The 18,309-nt window shown below is 31.4% G+C and overlaps 1 protein-coding gene and 1 long non-coding RNA gene across 2 annotated transcripts; one reads left to right on the plus strand and one right to left on the minus strand.

Annotated features, from left to right (window-relative positions):
• Window positions 1–3,200: 3,200 nt before the first annotated feature.
• On the minus strand, window positions 3,201–6,450 carry LOC130807013 (uncharacterized). The gene is made up of 3 exons (XR_009040432.1): window positions 6,155–6,450; window positions 4,473–4,550; window positions 3,201–3,634 (listed from the first exon to the last, which is right to left on the minus strand). It is a non-coding gene; the product is annotated as an uncharacterized LOC130807013 (long non-coding RNA).
• Window positions 6,451–11,799: 5,349 nt separating this feature from the next.
• On the plus strand, window positions 11,800–14,441 carry LOC130807014 (receptor-like serine/threonine-protein kinase At4g25390). Its single transcript, XM_057672296.1, has one exon. The coding sequence runs from the start codon at window positions 12,094–12,096 to the stop codon at window positions 14,236–14,238; it is 2,145 nt and encodes a 714-aa protein (XP_057528279.1). The 5' UTR covers window positions 11,800–12,093; the 3' UTR covers window positions 14,239–14,441.
• The last annotated feature ends 3,868 nt before the right edge of the window (window positions 14,442–18,309 follow it).

Below are 18,309 nucleotides of genomic sequence, written 5' to 3' on the forward strand. Positions count from 1 at the left end.
TAATAAAATATTGTCGATCAATATTATGAAATGCATAAAATTCTTCTTGAGTTATAGAAAAATTTTTGTTTTGGGAAAATTCTGAAGAGGAAAAAGAAGAATTCATTTTATTTTGGTGTTTATTTTTTTTGATTTAGTGTTTTGGAGAAAATTAATTCTTAAAGTACTTATATATAATATGAAAAGGTGCAAATAAAAATCACATCGTTTCACTATAGTAGGTAATATATATTGCAAAATAATTATAAAAGGAAAAAAGATTGAGTGAATTGAATATATGTGTAAAAGAATCAAATCAAATACAATGCAAGATTATAAAAATAATAAAAAAATAATTTATTTCATAAAGTTAATCCATAAGGGTGTCTATAAAAAAAATCAAAGGGATCATCTACTATAACATAATTATTAATTTTTGAAATAAAGCTATTGCACAATTAGTCTTATTAATATTTCTATAATTGTTTTTTGGATAATGAAATATAATATATACCATAAATTACTGGTTTTTTTTAAATGAAATTGTATAAATACTTTTAAGTGATATTTAATTTACTTATTTGTAGTTTTTCAACTACACGCACGAAAAAACCGATACCATCATCAAAATTAGACGATGAAGAATTTGCTCTAGTTATCGCGACAAGAACACTAATTTCGTTGTTGTAGACGAAAGTGTAGAAAATAATTTTATGCCAATTTAGAACAAAATCTTCTATCTATCTATACAAATAATGAAGAACAATATGTGATATGTGTCCAGTTTGTCGACATTACAACAAAATTTTCATGCTCTATTTCTTTTCTAATTATGCAAAATTATTAGTCTATAATAAAAGATATTTTAAATATTTGTTAACATATAACAAATGATCTCTATATATAATTAGTTTGATCCATTTATAATCAAAAATTTTAATCACCGTAGTAATAAGTACACTAATTAAGGGAAACAATGCTCATCATTTTTGAAGTTTATTAACGGTTTCATTTGATTTGTTACATTTAGAATATTTCAGATAAGAAAAATAATTTTAAACATTGAGACATTGTTGGAAAATAGTAGACGTTTTATAATGGATTTTGAGCTTTTATAAATTTAAATGTATGGATGAACAAATATTGCAATTTATGAGTTGTTATTTTAATATTTAATTATTATATATTGATCTTATATCAAAAAATTTATTATACTCAGTCTATTTTACTATTATGTTTCACATTTTTATTTGAATTATTTCTTTAATATGTTTTACTTTTTATAATAAAAACGATATTGCATATTTATTAATATTTTATCAATCCAATGATTCTCATACATGATTCTATTTTCTTTATTGTTTATTACTTTTATTAATATTTTATCAATTTATGGACCCTTATGGATCCACTTTCTTCGTTATTTTGTAATTTTATTATTATTTTATATTTAATACAAGAACTCACACTTGCAAGTAAGCGACGAAGGGATTCTTTTTTTTTGAAAAATTTTGAATTATCCGTACAAATTCTAGTCTATTATAAGTTTTAATTATCATATGTTGTCTAGAAAACTTCAAATACTATGTTGAAATGGATATTTTTCGAGTCATAAGATTCACCTTAAGATGTCCGCAAAACAAGTTATAACAGTTCGGATTAAAAATTGACAAATTTTTTTAAGAAATAAAATTGACAAGTCTAGTTAGATTACAAGCCATATGCTAGATAATTATTGATGATTTGAAATTATAAGAATTTTTAAATAATAAATATGTCAATCACTTTCTTCGATCCAATTTAGTTTCAATATTTGTTTTTTATCGTTTCAAAATACAAGTTGTAAATTTCTTTTAATATAATCTTCTATCCATCAAACCTTATTTAATCTAACATAATCAATCAATTTCTTCTTTTAATGCATATAGATCATGTATTCAATTTGAATAACTCAATTTAAGAATTTAAACTTTTAATGCCTAAAATTTTTATAGAAGAATAAAAATTAATTTGAAACGGATAAGATATACTTTCTTCCTTTCAGCTTAGGTGTAAGTATAGGCATCTCATTTGTTTTTTACACTTTTATCGATCACTTTTAAATTATATTTTACTCTTAATTTATAATATAAAATACAATTAAATAAAACTATGTTTGATTCGTCTTAATGCAAAAATTATAGATCAACTTTATATAAATTTTAATTATCTTAAATTATAAATATTAGGACTAAAATAAGTGCATTAACATATTTGCCGAGCTAAATGACACACCTAGGATAAAATAGATATACTTCAAGTTTCAAAATATTAACACATTATGTAACACCTTTCAAACGACAAAATTATGCTTTTTAAGTTTGGTTAATTACAAGTATTATATGACTAATTATCCATAGAATAGATAGAGACCTTATTGATTATTTTCTTTTAATCTATCCTATATATATCAATCATATTGATTGACAAAAATAGAGAGACCTTATTCATAATTTTCAACTAATCAATCGTGTTTATATCACTACTCCACACGTTGATATTATTTTGCATCATTTATTATTTTGAGTTGCCATATTTATTTTATATTATTTTATCACTTTCTTTTAATCTTATCAATACAATTTAACTTTATATTTTAAATTCATCAATACAATTTAATATCTCTATTCATTAATTACCAAATATCAATTTTTTGTCATAATAATAATTACTAGTAATTCAAAGGGATAGAGTAGTAATTATTAGTCATAATAAATTATGTTGAAGTGTCCATTATTGCCCATACGTAAGTTGTCGGAGAAAGAGAAGAGGAAAGAGAAAAGTATAATATAATACCACTTTAAATACTTAAAGAGTAAATCCTACTACTACCAATTGATTTTAGTAGTAAACCTCCTTTGGGCTTGTATGTGGGTTACCTTTTCTCCTTGTTTGAGTTGTCCGACCCTCTTTAATTCTATCATGGTAATAAAGCCCGATTGTTGTTGAGGCTTTATAACTAGGTAATTAATCTTACCATTGGTTAAAGGAGTCTTTAATTGGATGCTCATTCCCAATAGTTTTGTAACTCTTCTGGTAGGCTAAAGTGTAACACCCCTAAATTTCCAACCCCTTAAACGAAACCAAAAATTGTGAAGGAAGGGAGGAAATTCGGGTGTTACATAAAAAGAAAAGGGAAGGTAATTAAAATAAACGCTAAAGATTAATTAAAAAGGTGAATAAGTGAAAATTTCGGCATCATTCTACTAAAAACTGAGGATGTGACAAGGATATAATGGATAGCATAACTAAACTAATCTAAGGCCTTTAGTGCCTTTCAAAGATACGTCACGACGGAATGACTCATCGTCTGCTTCTCAAATCATCAACTCTAACGAGGATCGTGGTTCCAGTGTTAACGCGTCGATTTGATGGCTACTAAAGGAGAATTCTCACTATATACATCCAAAAATTACGAAACTATGGATCATACAAGGAGTCACATGGCTCCATACGAAAGAAATTATACAAACCCAAAAGAAAAATTTACAAGTAATATAGAAGCTACAAGCATTAAGCAACTTGTACACAATTGTTTCGACCGTACTCCGCTTTTACCCCCAATGCAAAGCAAAAGAAGCTTTTATACCTGTCATGTCAAGCTATGATCCTCCTGCTGCTCGACATAATGACCATAGTCAGATGTGTCATAACAGGAACATCAAATAGAGTCATGAACAAACAACAACAAACACATACACGTCAGTAATTAATGAACTTATAACAATTAGAGTCATTGAACAGGACTATAGACAACGATATAGTATGGCAATAACGAGTCTAGTCATCTGTCTAAACTCCTCTATTTACTCTCAATTTCTCTTTCAAACTACTAATCTCTCGAAGTATATTCAAGGGTAGTGGATCTTTTCTCTATCCATGGCATAGTGACACGGCCAAGGGCGTTATCGACCACCCGGCGTCCATGACAAAGTATGAGCTCATGCCCCCTCCAGCTGACCCTCTCGGGTCCTACCTTCGGGAAAAACTAACACACTGGCGTACTAAACCAGTGAAGAGGCCACCATATTGGGGTTTGCAAGGCCCGCATGGTAACACCTCGGTCAAGGGGCGGTATCGGCCACCCGACGCCCAATGACCCAAGCATGCTCATACCCCCCTTTCGGTGGTCCCGTCGGACCTCACCTAGGGGACTACTAAATCAACCGGACATAATCCAGTTGCGTCACGCCAACTAATCATAAATCAAGGCTCAATAAGTAGGAAATCACTTTGATACCACACACAACCATGGTGCGTTCTCTACTATTTAGAAATCTGTTCTCATAGTCTCCTAATGCTTTCATGCTACTTGCCTATATTACTATTATGACTATTCACTAGCATGGTTTACTTTCTGGCGTTCTATAATTCTAATATGATGCATATAATCATGAAATATGGATAATACTTTGAAACAAAGAATATAATAATTAATTACTGCGTGTACATACCTGCAAGCGTCACTGCACGACCCCGAGTTACAAAAATCACCCGACAAAGGTTCTACTTTCCTCTTATGAAGTGGGCACCTATATAAGTTATGAATAGAACTAATAAATTCCTTCACTACTTTGTCATACCAGCTAAAAGCCAAAGTAACCACTATCATCCATTCACGACAAGTTTTCAATTACTTCTAGCATATACGCATCCCATTCAACACCAAGCATAATCGTCAATTCAACAATAACACAAGTCTTTCCATCAACAAAGAATAAAAGGATTATGTCAACTATTTCCTTACATCAACTAACTTTGAGTCATAAAGATTCACATCATCTTAATATAGAACGACGATTCACACTTAACGTTGATGTAGTGCCAATATGACGACAAGGACGAATCTTAAGGTTATCACATCGCAATACCATTTATTATATTCGCCAAGGTTAGAAAGAACTAAAATCAAGACATCATAACAAGTAACTTTAATAATTCTCAACAATTGACACTATGTTCATAGCCTTACTAATATCATTTAATTATAATTTCGATAACCTAACGAGAGTACTTGTAATCAATACTAATAATTTCTTTTACTTCAACAAGGCCAATTAAGACTACCATGCCTAACAAAACTCCCACATTCAACACAAATAAAGTTACTCATGTACTAAGACACCATCAAAATAGCACACAACCATTATTTTCATTCATACTTTAAACTCTAAGCCATAAATATGTTAAATTCATCAAACACACTCTTACCCACAAAAAGGTTCAATCAAAATAATACAAGGTTCAACATTTTTCATTCATATTTCAAAAATCCAATTCATAAGTACATTCAAATCATCAATCAAATTCTTACCCATAACAAGATTCAATGACAATCATACAAAATTAACACCAAACTCATAAACTTAGTAAAATTCTAATTAGATATTTGGAAGATTACTTAGAGTAAACTTGAGAGGCTCACAATGGGGCAATTAGAAAACAGGAGTGAAACTGAGTGGTGTTGTGGTGGTGCTATGGCTTCACAGCAGCTCGCTGCTGTTGGGGGACCAAAGAGGCAGCCGTGGCTGCTGCTAAGAGGGAGGAATGGCTGCTGCTGTCGGCAGTTTGCTGGTGGCAGCTGGTGCTGGTGGTCACGCAGGAGGCGACAGCTAGTTGGAGAAAGGAGAAGGAGGCACAAGAGGAGAAGAGAGAAAAAAGGAGGAGAAGGAGAAAGGAGAGTGACGTCTAGGTTTCAAGCAACGAGGGTTTTATGCATTTTTATCATTGTTATTATTATTATTATTATTTTTTTTTTTTTTTTTTTTTTTTTTTTTATCTCGATTCATTTTCTTGCGAGGCTCAACTAAGAGACTCACCTTCATGGGCTCCCACATTTCAACAAAATAATCATTTTGATTCAAACCTCTTTATTTTGGAAATCATAACTATATATATATATATATATATATATATATATATATATATATATATATATATATATATATATATATATATATATATATATATATATATATATATAAGTTAACATATAAATTCATATATGAAAGAAATTTATTAAAACTAATTCAGAAATAATTTAATAAAATTGTAAAATCTTTAAAAGTTATTAAAATATTAAATAATTACGTCATTAAAATCTCGGGGTATTACATAAAGTTCTAAGGACACTTACATGGGACGGAGAATGTTGAAGTAACCATTATTGCCCACATATGAGTTGTTCCATATTTGAGAAAAAGAAAAGGATAATACCACTTTATATAAACTTAAGGAGTAGTACCAATTGATTTTTGTGGAAAATGTCTTTTCGAATTTTATGTAGATTACCTATTATCTTTCTTATTTGGGGTGCGGAAACCAATTTCCTAGAAAATCATAATTCTATGGCGTGATCTTTACTCTATTATAATGGATGATTCAATTTTGATTGATGGGTACTTAAGACTTAACCCACTTATGCAATTAGCATGAACCTAAGGCGCATGGGTCGGAATTTCACACGATTTGAGCGTTGAATAATTAAGTAATGAGTTGTACCTTTTGTCTCCCTTTGCCTTGAAATTTTGTGATGTGCCTCTCATTCTTTGATTATTCCCCAAGGAAAGCGCAAAAAGAAGGTACACATTTTAAAAGGCTAATGCCCCACCACCTTGCTTTAAGGTTTTCACCCTTTGGTTAGTCCTTTTTTTTTATTGGTTCTAACAAATACATTCCTTCATCATCATATTCCATATATCTCGTTTAAGAATAATATTGGGTTAAATATGAATCGGTTCTAAGTAGACCCAGATTCAGATCCGTTTTTTGAAGAAGGATCCATATCCGAAGCTACATGTTCAATTTGTCAGGATTTGGATCCTGACAAATTATGATCAAAGTTAGGTGAGAGATGAAAAACGACAAATCATACTATGCATAAAGAAGGATGCAACAATTGAGTCATTCAACTAGATCCAAAAAAAAGTAAAGCCGGACAACGCAATACAAAGAAACAAGACAATATAATGCAAGATAGTTAGAGTATTAAGGGTAATAACAAATATCTTACTATACCATTAAATTATAAAGACCAACAGTTTGACTAAAATTTACTTGACTCTTGTTGAAATGATTCAACATAATAAAATTTTGTGTTCTTCATAGCAAACAAAGAGCAAATAGGGTTTTGAGAGTCAAAAGTGTTCTTTCATGTAATGGTATGAGTTTTTAATAGAGGTGGAAACTTTGAGATTGAGTGTGGGAGTTCAAACTTTGTGAGAGTTATTTCATTATAGTATTATTCAGACATTAATGAAATATAATCCATATTAAGGGGGAATTTCCAAGACATCATAATTAACCAGGACCGTTCCCGAAGGTAGTTTTGAGGTTCAACTGCCTAATACCTAGCTTATGAAAAAGCCCAAATTAAATTAATCCTTAGAATTAAATTAGTATTTGCATTAGTAATAAAAGTAAATGACTTAAATAAAATAAAATAATGTGACCCAAAATCAAAGGAAAAGTATCAAAACATGCACGTACTCTCTCCTTCACTCTGAATTTTTTCATTTGTTATTGAAGTATGTCACCTTAAATTTATTCAATTACTTTTTTAAGTGTGACACCACCTTCAACAACTCATTAAAACATACTCCCTTAATAAAAGTAAAGTATATTTATTTAACATATGTAATAAATCAAAATAATTTTTTTTTTCTTTCTAATGTATTGTTTTGTTTTTAATGAAGCCTAATATGCACTCTAAATTGCCTCTATCAGACAAATAAAATATGCATCATCACAAACAAATTAACATTAACTTAACTGATAATGAAATACTTACTGTGCATAACCATAGTAATACTTTTATATTTTAATTTGCCGTGATTGACAAAATATTTATAGTTTACTCAAAACAAATTAAGAAATAGTATTTTATACAAAAAAAATCCATGTTGGAATGTAAATTTAAAAGTCACCTTAGTTTGTACCAAGTCTTCATAGCATTAATCTTTTATCTTCGGTCCTTCCCTGAGTTAACTTGTAAGTCAAAAAAAATCTTCAAAGGACTAGCCAACATGATATCAATGAAAATTTAACATATATTTTACTTTTGTATCTCTCATTTATTATCATGACTTAGTTATAGTTTAATGTGTATTGTAAACTGCAGGTTTCTTTACAGGAAACTATCATGACTCAGCTATCATGCACCTCTCTTTACAAGAAATTATATTTTTGGGTAATATACTAAATGCACGCATTTCTCCTTACCCTCTCCTTAAAAGAAGTATAAATATGATCTTTTGGCTTTCCTTCTTCCCCGGATATTGACTCATGTGCTCTGACTAATAAACACAATTTTGGACGTCGTTGTTATTGTATTCTAGCTGCCTTGTTTCTTTCTTGTCACAATCCTATATGATGAAATTATCATAAAATTCAATATCTGTAGTGAGCTATGACAATGACCAATTTGTTCATTTATGCTCATGCAAAAGTTGAAAAATCCTACAAAAGAATTATAGGGAATTGACTTAGTCTAAAAGGGTATATTTGGCATACAAGAAATATATGGTAGGAAAAGAATATCACAAATTATTTGACTTAGGTGTTAAAAAGTGATTATATTTTTGGTGTCTAGTATTTGGCAATGTTGATTATATGATTATATATATAACTACTTCTAATAAGCATGAAAGGGGTGGGATTTGAAAAATTAAACATTTTTATGAAGAATTTCTTTATAATGCTTTCTAAGTTTTAATTTATTTGACTTAGAAATTTTTTAAATTATTTTCATTTTAGTTTTAACTATAAGTTCAAATAACAAATTTTTTAAATTAGAGTAGACTAGAAAATTCCTGTATGTAAAATGACAAAAGATTAATTCTTAAAAATCATATTGACGATGTGAATAAAATCCTTATCACAAAGGTGAACAAAACAGTCGTTGACTAATATGCTCATGAAATAACAACTCTTTACCTCAACCTTTTACCTCATTAGTCATTAGGAGCTTTCAAAGGTGGTTTTCTCAATTCTCATCTTGTAAGCCAATTGAATTAAGAAGTTAATATGAATAAAGTCCAACTAAATTATAAAAGAAATCTTATTTTCAAAACAACCAAAGGAAAAGAAAGATTGGATGTGTTTTTCTTGTTGTTTGCTCATCTTTGGTTGTGAATCTTACCATGTGTTGAAGATTTAAGGAAAGCAACAAAATGTTGAAAAGATTAGATTATATTAATGAGGAAGAAAACAAGAAATAATACCAACTCTACACCCAATCTATTTTAAATTGTCAATATAAATGAATCAAAGTGAAGCACACACGTGGGCTAGTTTGCTTCAATACTCCATTTTTTGTTAAGTAATTCATGGAAGTTTCTTGCTTGTTACTATTAGAGTCTAGTGATCATGATGTATGTACTTTTTTATTTTTTTTAATAATCCTTTTAAAATTGAATTAGCTTCTAAAGTAAAATAATTAAAGGATGGAATACCCTCTTGTTTAGTAAAGAATAAAATGTGAAGGATAGAGATCATGATGGAATGGTGATACCTAGGTTAAGGTAGAAGTCAAAATATATCTCAATTCTATTTGAGAAGTCTTCCTCAAGATATGATCTTCACTGATATTTGTAAATACTCAAAATTTTATTTGTAGGTATTTTTCAAGTTTTTAGACTTTTTAGTCATTTTTTCTTTATGAAAATGATTTGCAGCATTCTATTCTTAGATCATAATTATATTTTTTATAAGTCGAATGCATTGATATGATTATAGTTTCTTGCTATATGTGTAAATTTATACCATTTTATATGTTTTTATATTATACAATTAGAGATAGAATAATTATTTTTAAATTTCTATAAAATGAAGATATAACATATTAAATGGGATGAAAGAGTTAGCGCTATACAAACATAAATCACTACCAATCAACAAGTTAGTTTGGTAATAAAATTTTACTTTTTCCATCTTTTTAATACTATTATCATTGATAATGATATATTTTGAAGAAAAATCTCTTTATCAGTAGCAATCACAAAGAAACAAACGTAGTATATAAAGTATAACTTAAACAAACACTACAAATCAGGAAAACAAATAAGGTTAGGAGAATCATTTAGTAGCCATTCTAGTGCCCTAATGTAAGTCTATAACTATAACTTGTAGATTGGGTAATCAAATCTCCTCTTTAGGCTTTATAATAATCTACTCAAAAGACTACTCCAACATTCTAATCTAAAGTCCCAAAACGGAATCCTAAATGTAAAATCAACTTCTACTTTTTATTGAATACCATTTATAATATAAAAAACTATAAAAAAAATAAAATTGAGGGTACATACATTCTTTAATATGTCTCTTAGAGACTATTTCTCACTAGAAGAACTTAAATAGGAAATTATATTCTCATAATTTATATTTAATAGATAATTTAATTCATGTATATAACAATTTCTGTTTCAATATTAGTTTTTCATATAAAAATTATATGAAGTCCCCACTTTAGTTTCTTAACATCAAGATAGATGGTATTTCAATGTGGGGGTGGAAAACTTAAAATAGAACTAAAGCTAAAAGCCTTTTCGGATTAGAGCTATCAATTGGATTGGGTCGGATCAATGGATTGAGTTAGGTCAATTTTAAATTGATTGAGGCAAAATGTGCAAGATACGACAATGTCTACATATTTAAATTATTTTTTATTTCATTCACTCATTTTAATTATTTTATATTTTATCTATAATTTTTTTTCACTTTTCTTAAGATACATCACTAAAAACAGAGGTGTTTAAAATCGGCTGAAAATCAGATTATCGAGTCTATTTTAAACACCTCTGCTTTTTCACCCAACCTTGTAACCGAACTCGATTTGACTCGACTTTAAAATGGATTTATTAGTATGTAAAAACCAATATTGACACAAAACCAATTTTGAATCAATTTGAAAAACCTAACCTGAAATCAACCTGACCTAAAATCAACCTGATAGTCCGAATGAACATCTCTAATTAAAAAATCAATTTATGTACACCCTTCTAATCGAGAGATTTGCCTAATTAGGGTTGAAAAATAAAAAAATTTCAACTTTTATGTTCTTTAAAACTTAATTCCCGAAATAGTGTTCATATAATAAAATAGTTTTACTAAGCTCTTTTTTTGGTTTGGTAATTCCAAACCTGCAAAAGGATAAAATTATTTTGTCAAGCAAATATATGCGTTAAACAAATTTAAAACATCCCACAAGTCTTACAGAAGGAGTAAAATATCCAAAAAAAAATACTTCAATATACAACCAAAAATCTTAATAAGTCTAAAAGTCAAAATCAATAAAGACGTTTATCGAAGATGGCATATCCTTGTAATCTGTTGTTAGCATCATCCTTGTGAGATATGATCTATCATAGAAAACCAAGTGAGTTTTTAATGTAAAAAAATACATTGAATATTGTAATACATATATACCTCAAATTAATGGTTGTGGTGGGAAGTCTGCGGTTGGCGTGGATGGTGGATGTCGTTGGTCTTTTCAAGTCCCCCGTCGTCAGTCATATTTAGTTTAGGAATTTGAGAAAATTAATAGGTTTGCTATTGGAATTGGAATTAATTTAGTCTTGGTTTAATTTTGTTTAGGAGAGAATTAATAAGTTTGGAACTTCCCAAACTACAATCAAATAGATTTCATTAATTTTTTTTGTAATGAATATTAGTTTGATAAATAAATTTTGATAAGCCCCAATTTAAATTTTTTTTTTTTATTTTTCAACACTATTTGGATAAATAACTCCTTCTAATTTGGTAGTCTCCTAAAGTCTACTATCAATAGTCTATTCTAATAAAGAAAAAGAAAAATAAAGAAAAAGATAGAACCAAAAGAGAAGTACTACTGACTACAGAAAACGAGGAAGAATAGATTAGAATAGAAAGGAAAGAAAATCAATTCAGTAATCTTTCTTCCAGCTCCATTACCCCCTTTTCACTCTCTTCTCCCCAACGGCCATTTTCTTCATCTTCTTCTTCTTCCTTCAATCAAATCAAATTAATGTCAAATTTTTCATCCACCCAATTCATCAAAACACTTTAATTTAATCATTTAAAAAAATCCAAAAAAAACCCATGTCTTCTTCTTCACCATCGGAAAATTTTCTCTCTCCTCCACATCACCACCGCCATAACCACCATTTCAACCGCCTTATACCACCACTCCTCGCTTCAGCTTTCTTTTGCTGTTTACTAATTATATTCGTCACTTTTTTCCGTCGCTTTTATAAGTGTCTAAAACCACCCCGACAATCACTCTCTCTTTCCTCTCCACACCGTTTTTCCTTCTCCCAACTTCGCCGTGCAACTTCTTCTTTTTCATCTTCTAACCGTTTGGGTCAAGGCGGGTTCGGGTCAGTTTATTCGGGTACCCTCCCTCTTTCCAAAAAACACAAGCTTCCCATCGCTGTCAAACTCCTTGATTGTGGGTCCCTTCAAGGTGAACGTGAGTTTCAGAACGAGTTACTAATCGCCAATAAACTCGTTAACTCGGATAATAATAAAATTGTTAAGCTTCTTGGTTTTGCTTCAGATCCAAAACGACGTCGTATGTGTCTTGTTTATGAGCTTATGAGGAATGGGAATTTGCAGGATTGTTTGTTACATAGAAAATGTGATGAATTAATGATTTGGTCTAAAAGATTTTCAATTGCAATTGAAGTTGCTCAAGGTTTAACCTTTTTGCATCATCAATGTCAACCTCCAATTATTCATGGTGATGTTAAACCTAGTAATGTTTTATTGGATGATTGTTTTCATGCTAAAATTGCTGATTTTGGCCTTGCTAGGTTAAAATTGGGGGAGATTAATGATGGGTTTGTTGTTAATTTTGATTGTAATATTGCTAATAATGATAACGTTAATGTTAATGTTGATGTTGTTGGTTTGGAGGATAGTTTGTCGGTGATGGAAACGGAGAGTGCGACCACAACGGTGGGATTCGAGGAGGGGAGTGTTGGTATTGATCGATCTCCGGTGAGGATTGTTGATACCTCACCGGAGATGGTGACCGCCAAGACTTCCCCTTCCGAGTTTTTTGATAATAAGGGTTTTGATTTGGAAGCTCAATTTGGTTTGGACAATGTTGGAAAAGATGTGGGAAAGAGGCATAATGAGAATCTTGATGGTAATGTTCAAGTTAATTTAGAGGCTCAATTTGGGAGGGTTGATAATAGGAATAGAGAGTTTTGTGATGATAATGCTCAAGTTGATTTAGAGGCTCAATTTGGGAGGGTTGATATGGAGAATATAGGGAAAGAGGTGAGGAAGGGGCGAAATGGGAATGGGAATGGGAATGGGAAGGTGAAGGATTATGTGATGGAATGGATGGGAATGGATGTGGGAAGGGAAGGGGATCATAGTGATTGGAATAAAGGTGGAGCTTCTTCGAGCAATGTTGTGTCGAATAAAGGAGGGAAGACGAAGGAGAGGAAGTTGGAATGGTGGGTGGCGATGGAGGATGGATGGATGACGAAGAAGAAGAGGAGGCCGGTGAGGGAATGGTGGAGGGAGGATTATAGCGACAAGCTTGCGAGGAAGAAGAAGAAGAAAAAGAAAAATAAAAATAAGATTCAAGAGGTAAAAAGTGACAATGAGGAGAATTGGTGGCCTAGGGATGATGAGATGTATGTAGACAAGAAGAAGAAGTATAGCAGGAGTAGGAAGAGTAGTCGGAGTAGTGTTGATTGGTGGTTGGACGGTTTTAGTGGAGACCTTTGGAAGGCTCGACATACGAGTTACGATTCAATGAGTGGGGACATTCCGAAGAGTGGTGGAGTAAGTAGCACACCGAGTATGAGAGGAACCGTGTGCTACATTGCTCCCGAATATGGTAGTGGTGGCGACCTCTCAGAGAAGTGCGATGTTTATAGCTTCGGAGTGTTACTTTTGGTTCTAATCGCTGGTCGGAGACCTTTGCAGGTCACCGGCTCACCAATGTCCGAATTCCACAAAGCAAATCTTGTTTCGTGGGCGCGCCAGCTTGCTCGTTCTGGAAGGCTACTTGATTTGGTTGATAAAAAAACCCGATCTTTGAATAAGGAAGAAGCACAACTATGCATCATAGTTGCTCTTATGTGCTTACAGAAATCGCCATCTCGAAGGCCTACTATGAAAGAAGTTGTCGGGATGCTTACCGGTGAATTAGCCCCTCCTCAACTACCTGTGGAGTACACTAAATCTCCTGCACCTTACAAGTCCCGGAAGAAGTATTTCCGGTGAGGTTTCGTATGCTCGATTTGTTGCAAATTATGCTTCAATACTTGTCTTGTTTTAGGCTTATACTTGTTAGCTCTGATTTGGAAAGATCATTGCATATTCTTATTCTTTTGATAGTTCTTTTACAATAGATTGTAACTCCAAAAACTTCACTTCTTGTACAGTTACAAGTTATACTTGAATAAAAATTTCTACAGAATTTTTAACTTTGAAGGTTAATGGTAGATTGCTTTGATTGGAGTTTTGAATATGAATATAAATCGGGATATAAAGATTTAACGAGGTTCATTCAATATGGGACACATTCTCCCAAAGTCCAAATCGCTTTTGTTGATCGATAAAGAATAATGGAGATCTAAGAACTCAAAATGAGGACTCCAATGAAGAGTTCACGCATCCTCCTCCCTAAGCCTAAATTGCTTTTATTGATTAATCAAGAAAAATCAATATCCAACTCAATATGAGGACCATAGTGGAAAATTGACAATAAAATTCTAAAATCTCTCTAAAGTTTTTTTTTTTCTGTTTTTAAACATAGATAGATTAAAAAAACGAACATTAAATTTGGGGATCAGGGTGTATTTATAGAATTTAACCCCTACAAATCACGTAATAATTTTTCGTTTAAAATAGAGCAAAATTACGAGTTGGATAGTAGTGGGTGACGTCTCATCCTTGTTCAAAGGGATTCAAGGCCGAGTCGTCAGCCCCCCCTATGTCTCACATATCCTTCCATGCACTTCTTACGCTCATATGAGCATTTCCTCATTCATAGCCATTCAACACACCTTTGAGCCTTGCCCACGTATGAGCCATTCCATAATTTAGGAAGAAATCATATGAAGTACCAGATTATTGCTAGTCAAGTAGTCATGTACAGATGTGAGCTACTTGAGTGACTTTGCCCATCTGTTGAGTAGGTAAGGAAGATATATATATATATCTATCTACTCTCTCCGTCTCTTATTTAGCATTATTTTTCATTTTGAGTTGTATTTTTTATTTTGCATTATTTTTATTTTTGAGTATAATCCATCGCTTTTTTAATCTCATTCATATATTTTAGCTGTTTTTTAATTTTATTCGTACGATTTATTTTCTTTAAAAACAACTCACTTTATCTTTATTACTAATTCTAGAGGGACAGAAGGGTATATTAATAAAAGTATCATCTAATGATAGCTTGTGAGTTGTGATCAATGAAGTGTCTGACAAACAACTAATAGTTAGTACCTGATTATATTAGCTTATTTGACTAGTTGATTTTATTGACTGGTCTAATCAGTGATTTTGAATCTCGTTCAAAAACTGTTTATTCATAACAATAAGCTATTTCAACCAGTTAATTTACCAAACACTAGTATTGGATGGTTTAATCACTTTACCTTTTATTTATATTAAAATAAGCTAAAATTACCAAATAAACGGATTTTTTTTCCTAACATCCTCATTATAGATTGATTAAGCACTTCTATCTGTAATCACAGTTGATGTTGACAGTATGCTTACCAGTACCACTTTAGCTATTATACGCTGATAAAGATGATTAGATAATGTTTCAATGCATTGGAATTGGAATGGTGTGCCAATTGTTTATGTCGGGTATGGAAACATCTGATTTGTTTGTGAGGATCTGGCATTCATTTTTGCTTTAATTTTCCAACTGCTCCCCTGAATCTGGTTGTAGCTGTCAGTTTTTTTTGCATCATTGTCCAAATTATTTGTGAGCTGTCAATGGATAACATCAAATACATATTAAATTGATTATATTCATTAAATTATATACTCTCGCATATATTAAATAAAGTTTAAAAATATGTAAAAATCAATTTAACATAAATTTCAATTTTGAACTAACTTAAAATAATTAATTCGAAACTGATTTATAATCCAGATAAAGATTTTTAGTTTTTGATTTGAGAGATATTTTTTTTATGTTTATTGTATTGTAACAAGTGCTCTTACTCTATATACTTAGGGGGTGTTTGGTTGGGGGTCTTAAGGAAAGGGAAAGGGAATGGAGATACCCCATTCCCTTTGATGTTGTTTGGTTCCCATTTTCAATGATTTCCTTTCCCCCATTTCAGTTTTAGGTTTACCCAAATAAGGTAAACCTCATTCCCCACCTCCCCCTCCACTTTCCCATTCCATTCCCTCCCTCATTCAGCAACCCTAACTCCCATTTTTCTCCTTCCTCGCGCCTCCTTCCTGTGTTGTACCGCCACTAATGAAAGCTCTTCTCTTCTCCCTCATTCCCATTCCATTCGTCGCGCCTCGTTCATCTTCCTCAACTTCTCTTCTCTTCTTCACGCGTCCTTCCTCAAGCTCTTGCGCCTGCTGCCATTGTTCGAAGCATTCTTCTTCTCAATCTCGATTTTGCTGCCGCCATTCTTCTTCGTGTTCTTGTTGAATCTGTGTTGTACTGCCATTGATGAAAGCCTGCGTTTTTTATTCTTGTTGTAATTTCGTTTCTGTTGCGTTTTTGATTTTTGATTCTTCTTCTCAATCTGTGTTGTATTCTTCTTCGTGTTTCTGTTGTTTTTATGACTTATACCACCATTGTTGTAATCTCTGTTAACTTGCATCGTTTTGGATTTTGTAATCTTCTGTACCGCCATTCATCCTAATCTCTGGATTTGTAGGATGAATTGGATTTCTGGGTTGTTTTACATAGATTTCTGTACCGCCATTGATGAACATCGTTTTGTTGTTCGAGTGAATTGAAGTTCTTTGCCATTGTTTTGTTCCTTTTCTGGGTTGTTCCTAATCTCTGTTGAAAGGGAATCAATTAATCCAACTTGAACCAAACAGTCACAAAGGGAATCAATGAGCAGTTCATTCCGTTTCCTGAACACAACCAAACGACTAGGCTAAATTAGGGGAATCCATTCCTTTCTCCTTCATTCCCTTTCCTCATTCCATTCCGATTCCCTTCTGCGAACCAAACGCCCCTTAGTATTGAATATTTATAATACTAAATGATGATGGAAATTTATTTTACACCTTGATTATTTGTCAAAATAAATAATACTCTAAATAATAGTGAAAATAGTGTTCTAAAAATATCTTTTCCTTAAACTAAACATCCGTAATGAATTACTGTGGTGGGACTGATAATATCTGGGTTGGGCCAATGGCCCAAATTGGTGGGCAACTTTGAGCATTTTTGTGTAGTAATAAAAAAGGACCACAAAAAGATTTCTTCAACTAATCTTATACCAAAATTTATTGCAACTCTGTCTTGGATTAATATTTGCCGTTCATTGGAGTTGTTAATAAAAATTGTTTGTTTGATTTAGCTAGTTGAAAGTATTTATTTTTAAACTAATTCCTTAAGTGAATTATTATAGAGGTGTTTGTTAAAAAATAATTATCACAAAAATTTATATACGGTCGTCACGCGTATGATCAAAAATTTTTTATACGAATTTAAGCCTTAAAAAACCCATTTTAAGACTTAAAAAAAGCCAAATATAACACTTAAAATTCCTACTCAAAGCCTCAATCTTCTTTCTCCAAAGACTTGATTTAATTTTTTAACTATCAACTTATATGTAATCTCACATCGAAATATCAACTTATATGTGATTTCACATCGAAAAATTAAAGAAAAATTAACTTACATACATATATATTTGATGGACTACTCCTCTTAATACCAAACCAATTGATTTTATAGGATGAAACCTTATAAAATTTATGTACATTTCAATTCTCGTAGAATCTTATATATAAGCCCAAATTTATCAGAATATAATGTAAATTTATGGTGTCTCCCACATACTAAATAGCCATATCTTTTATGATTGCCTTCTTGGGGTTGTGAGTTGTAACAGAATCTTCAATGCAATGATATAGAAGTATATCACTTATAGAAGTTCGCAAATGATCATAAATGGGCATTGTAATGATCAATTGACCGATCTGGACATAGCAAGCTGTTTAAATCATTGCTTTTATTGTCGGAAATTTAGACCCAAACACGCCTAGCTAGATTATCACTCGGATGATTTTTTATAAAATTTTCTATTAATATTCAACTAGTAATGTATAATACGAAAAAAATACTAGCCG

The sequence above is a fragment of the Amaranthus tricolor genome, chromosome 2 (assembly GCF_026212465.1).
Source record: "Amaranthus tricolor cultivar Red isolate AtriRed21 chromosome 2, ASM2621246v1, whole genome shotgun sequence".
NCBI classification, from domain to species: domain Eukaryota; kingdom Viridiplantae; phylum Streptophyta; class Magnoliopsida; order Caryophyllales; family Amaranthaceae; genus Amaranthus; species Amaranthus tricolor.

Excerpts from the sequence above, each read along its gene's own strand:
- LOC130807014 (XM_057672296.1), top strand. The coding sequence starts at position 12,094 with ATGTCTTCTTCTTCACCATCGGAAAATTTTCTCTCTCCTCCACATCAC.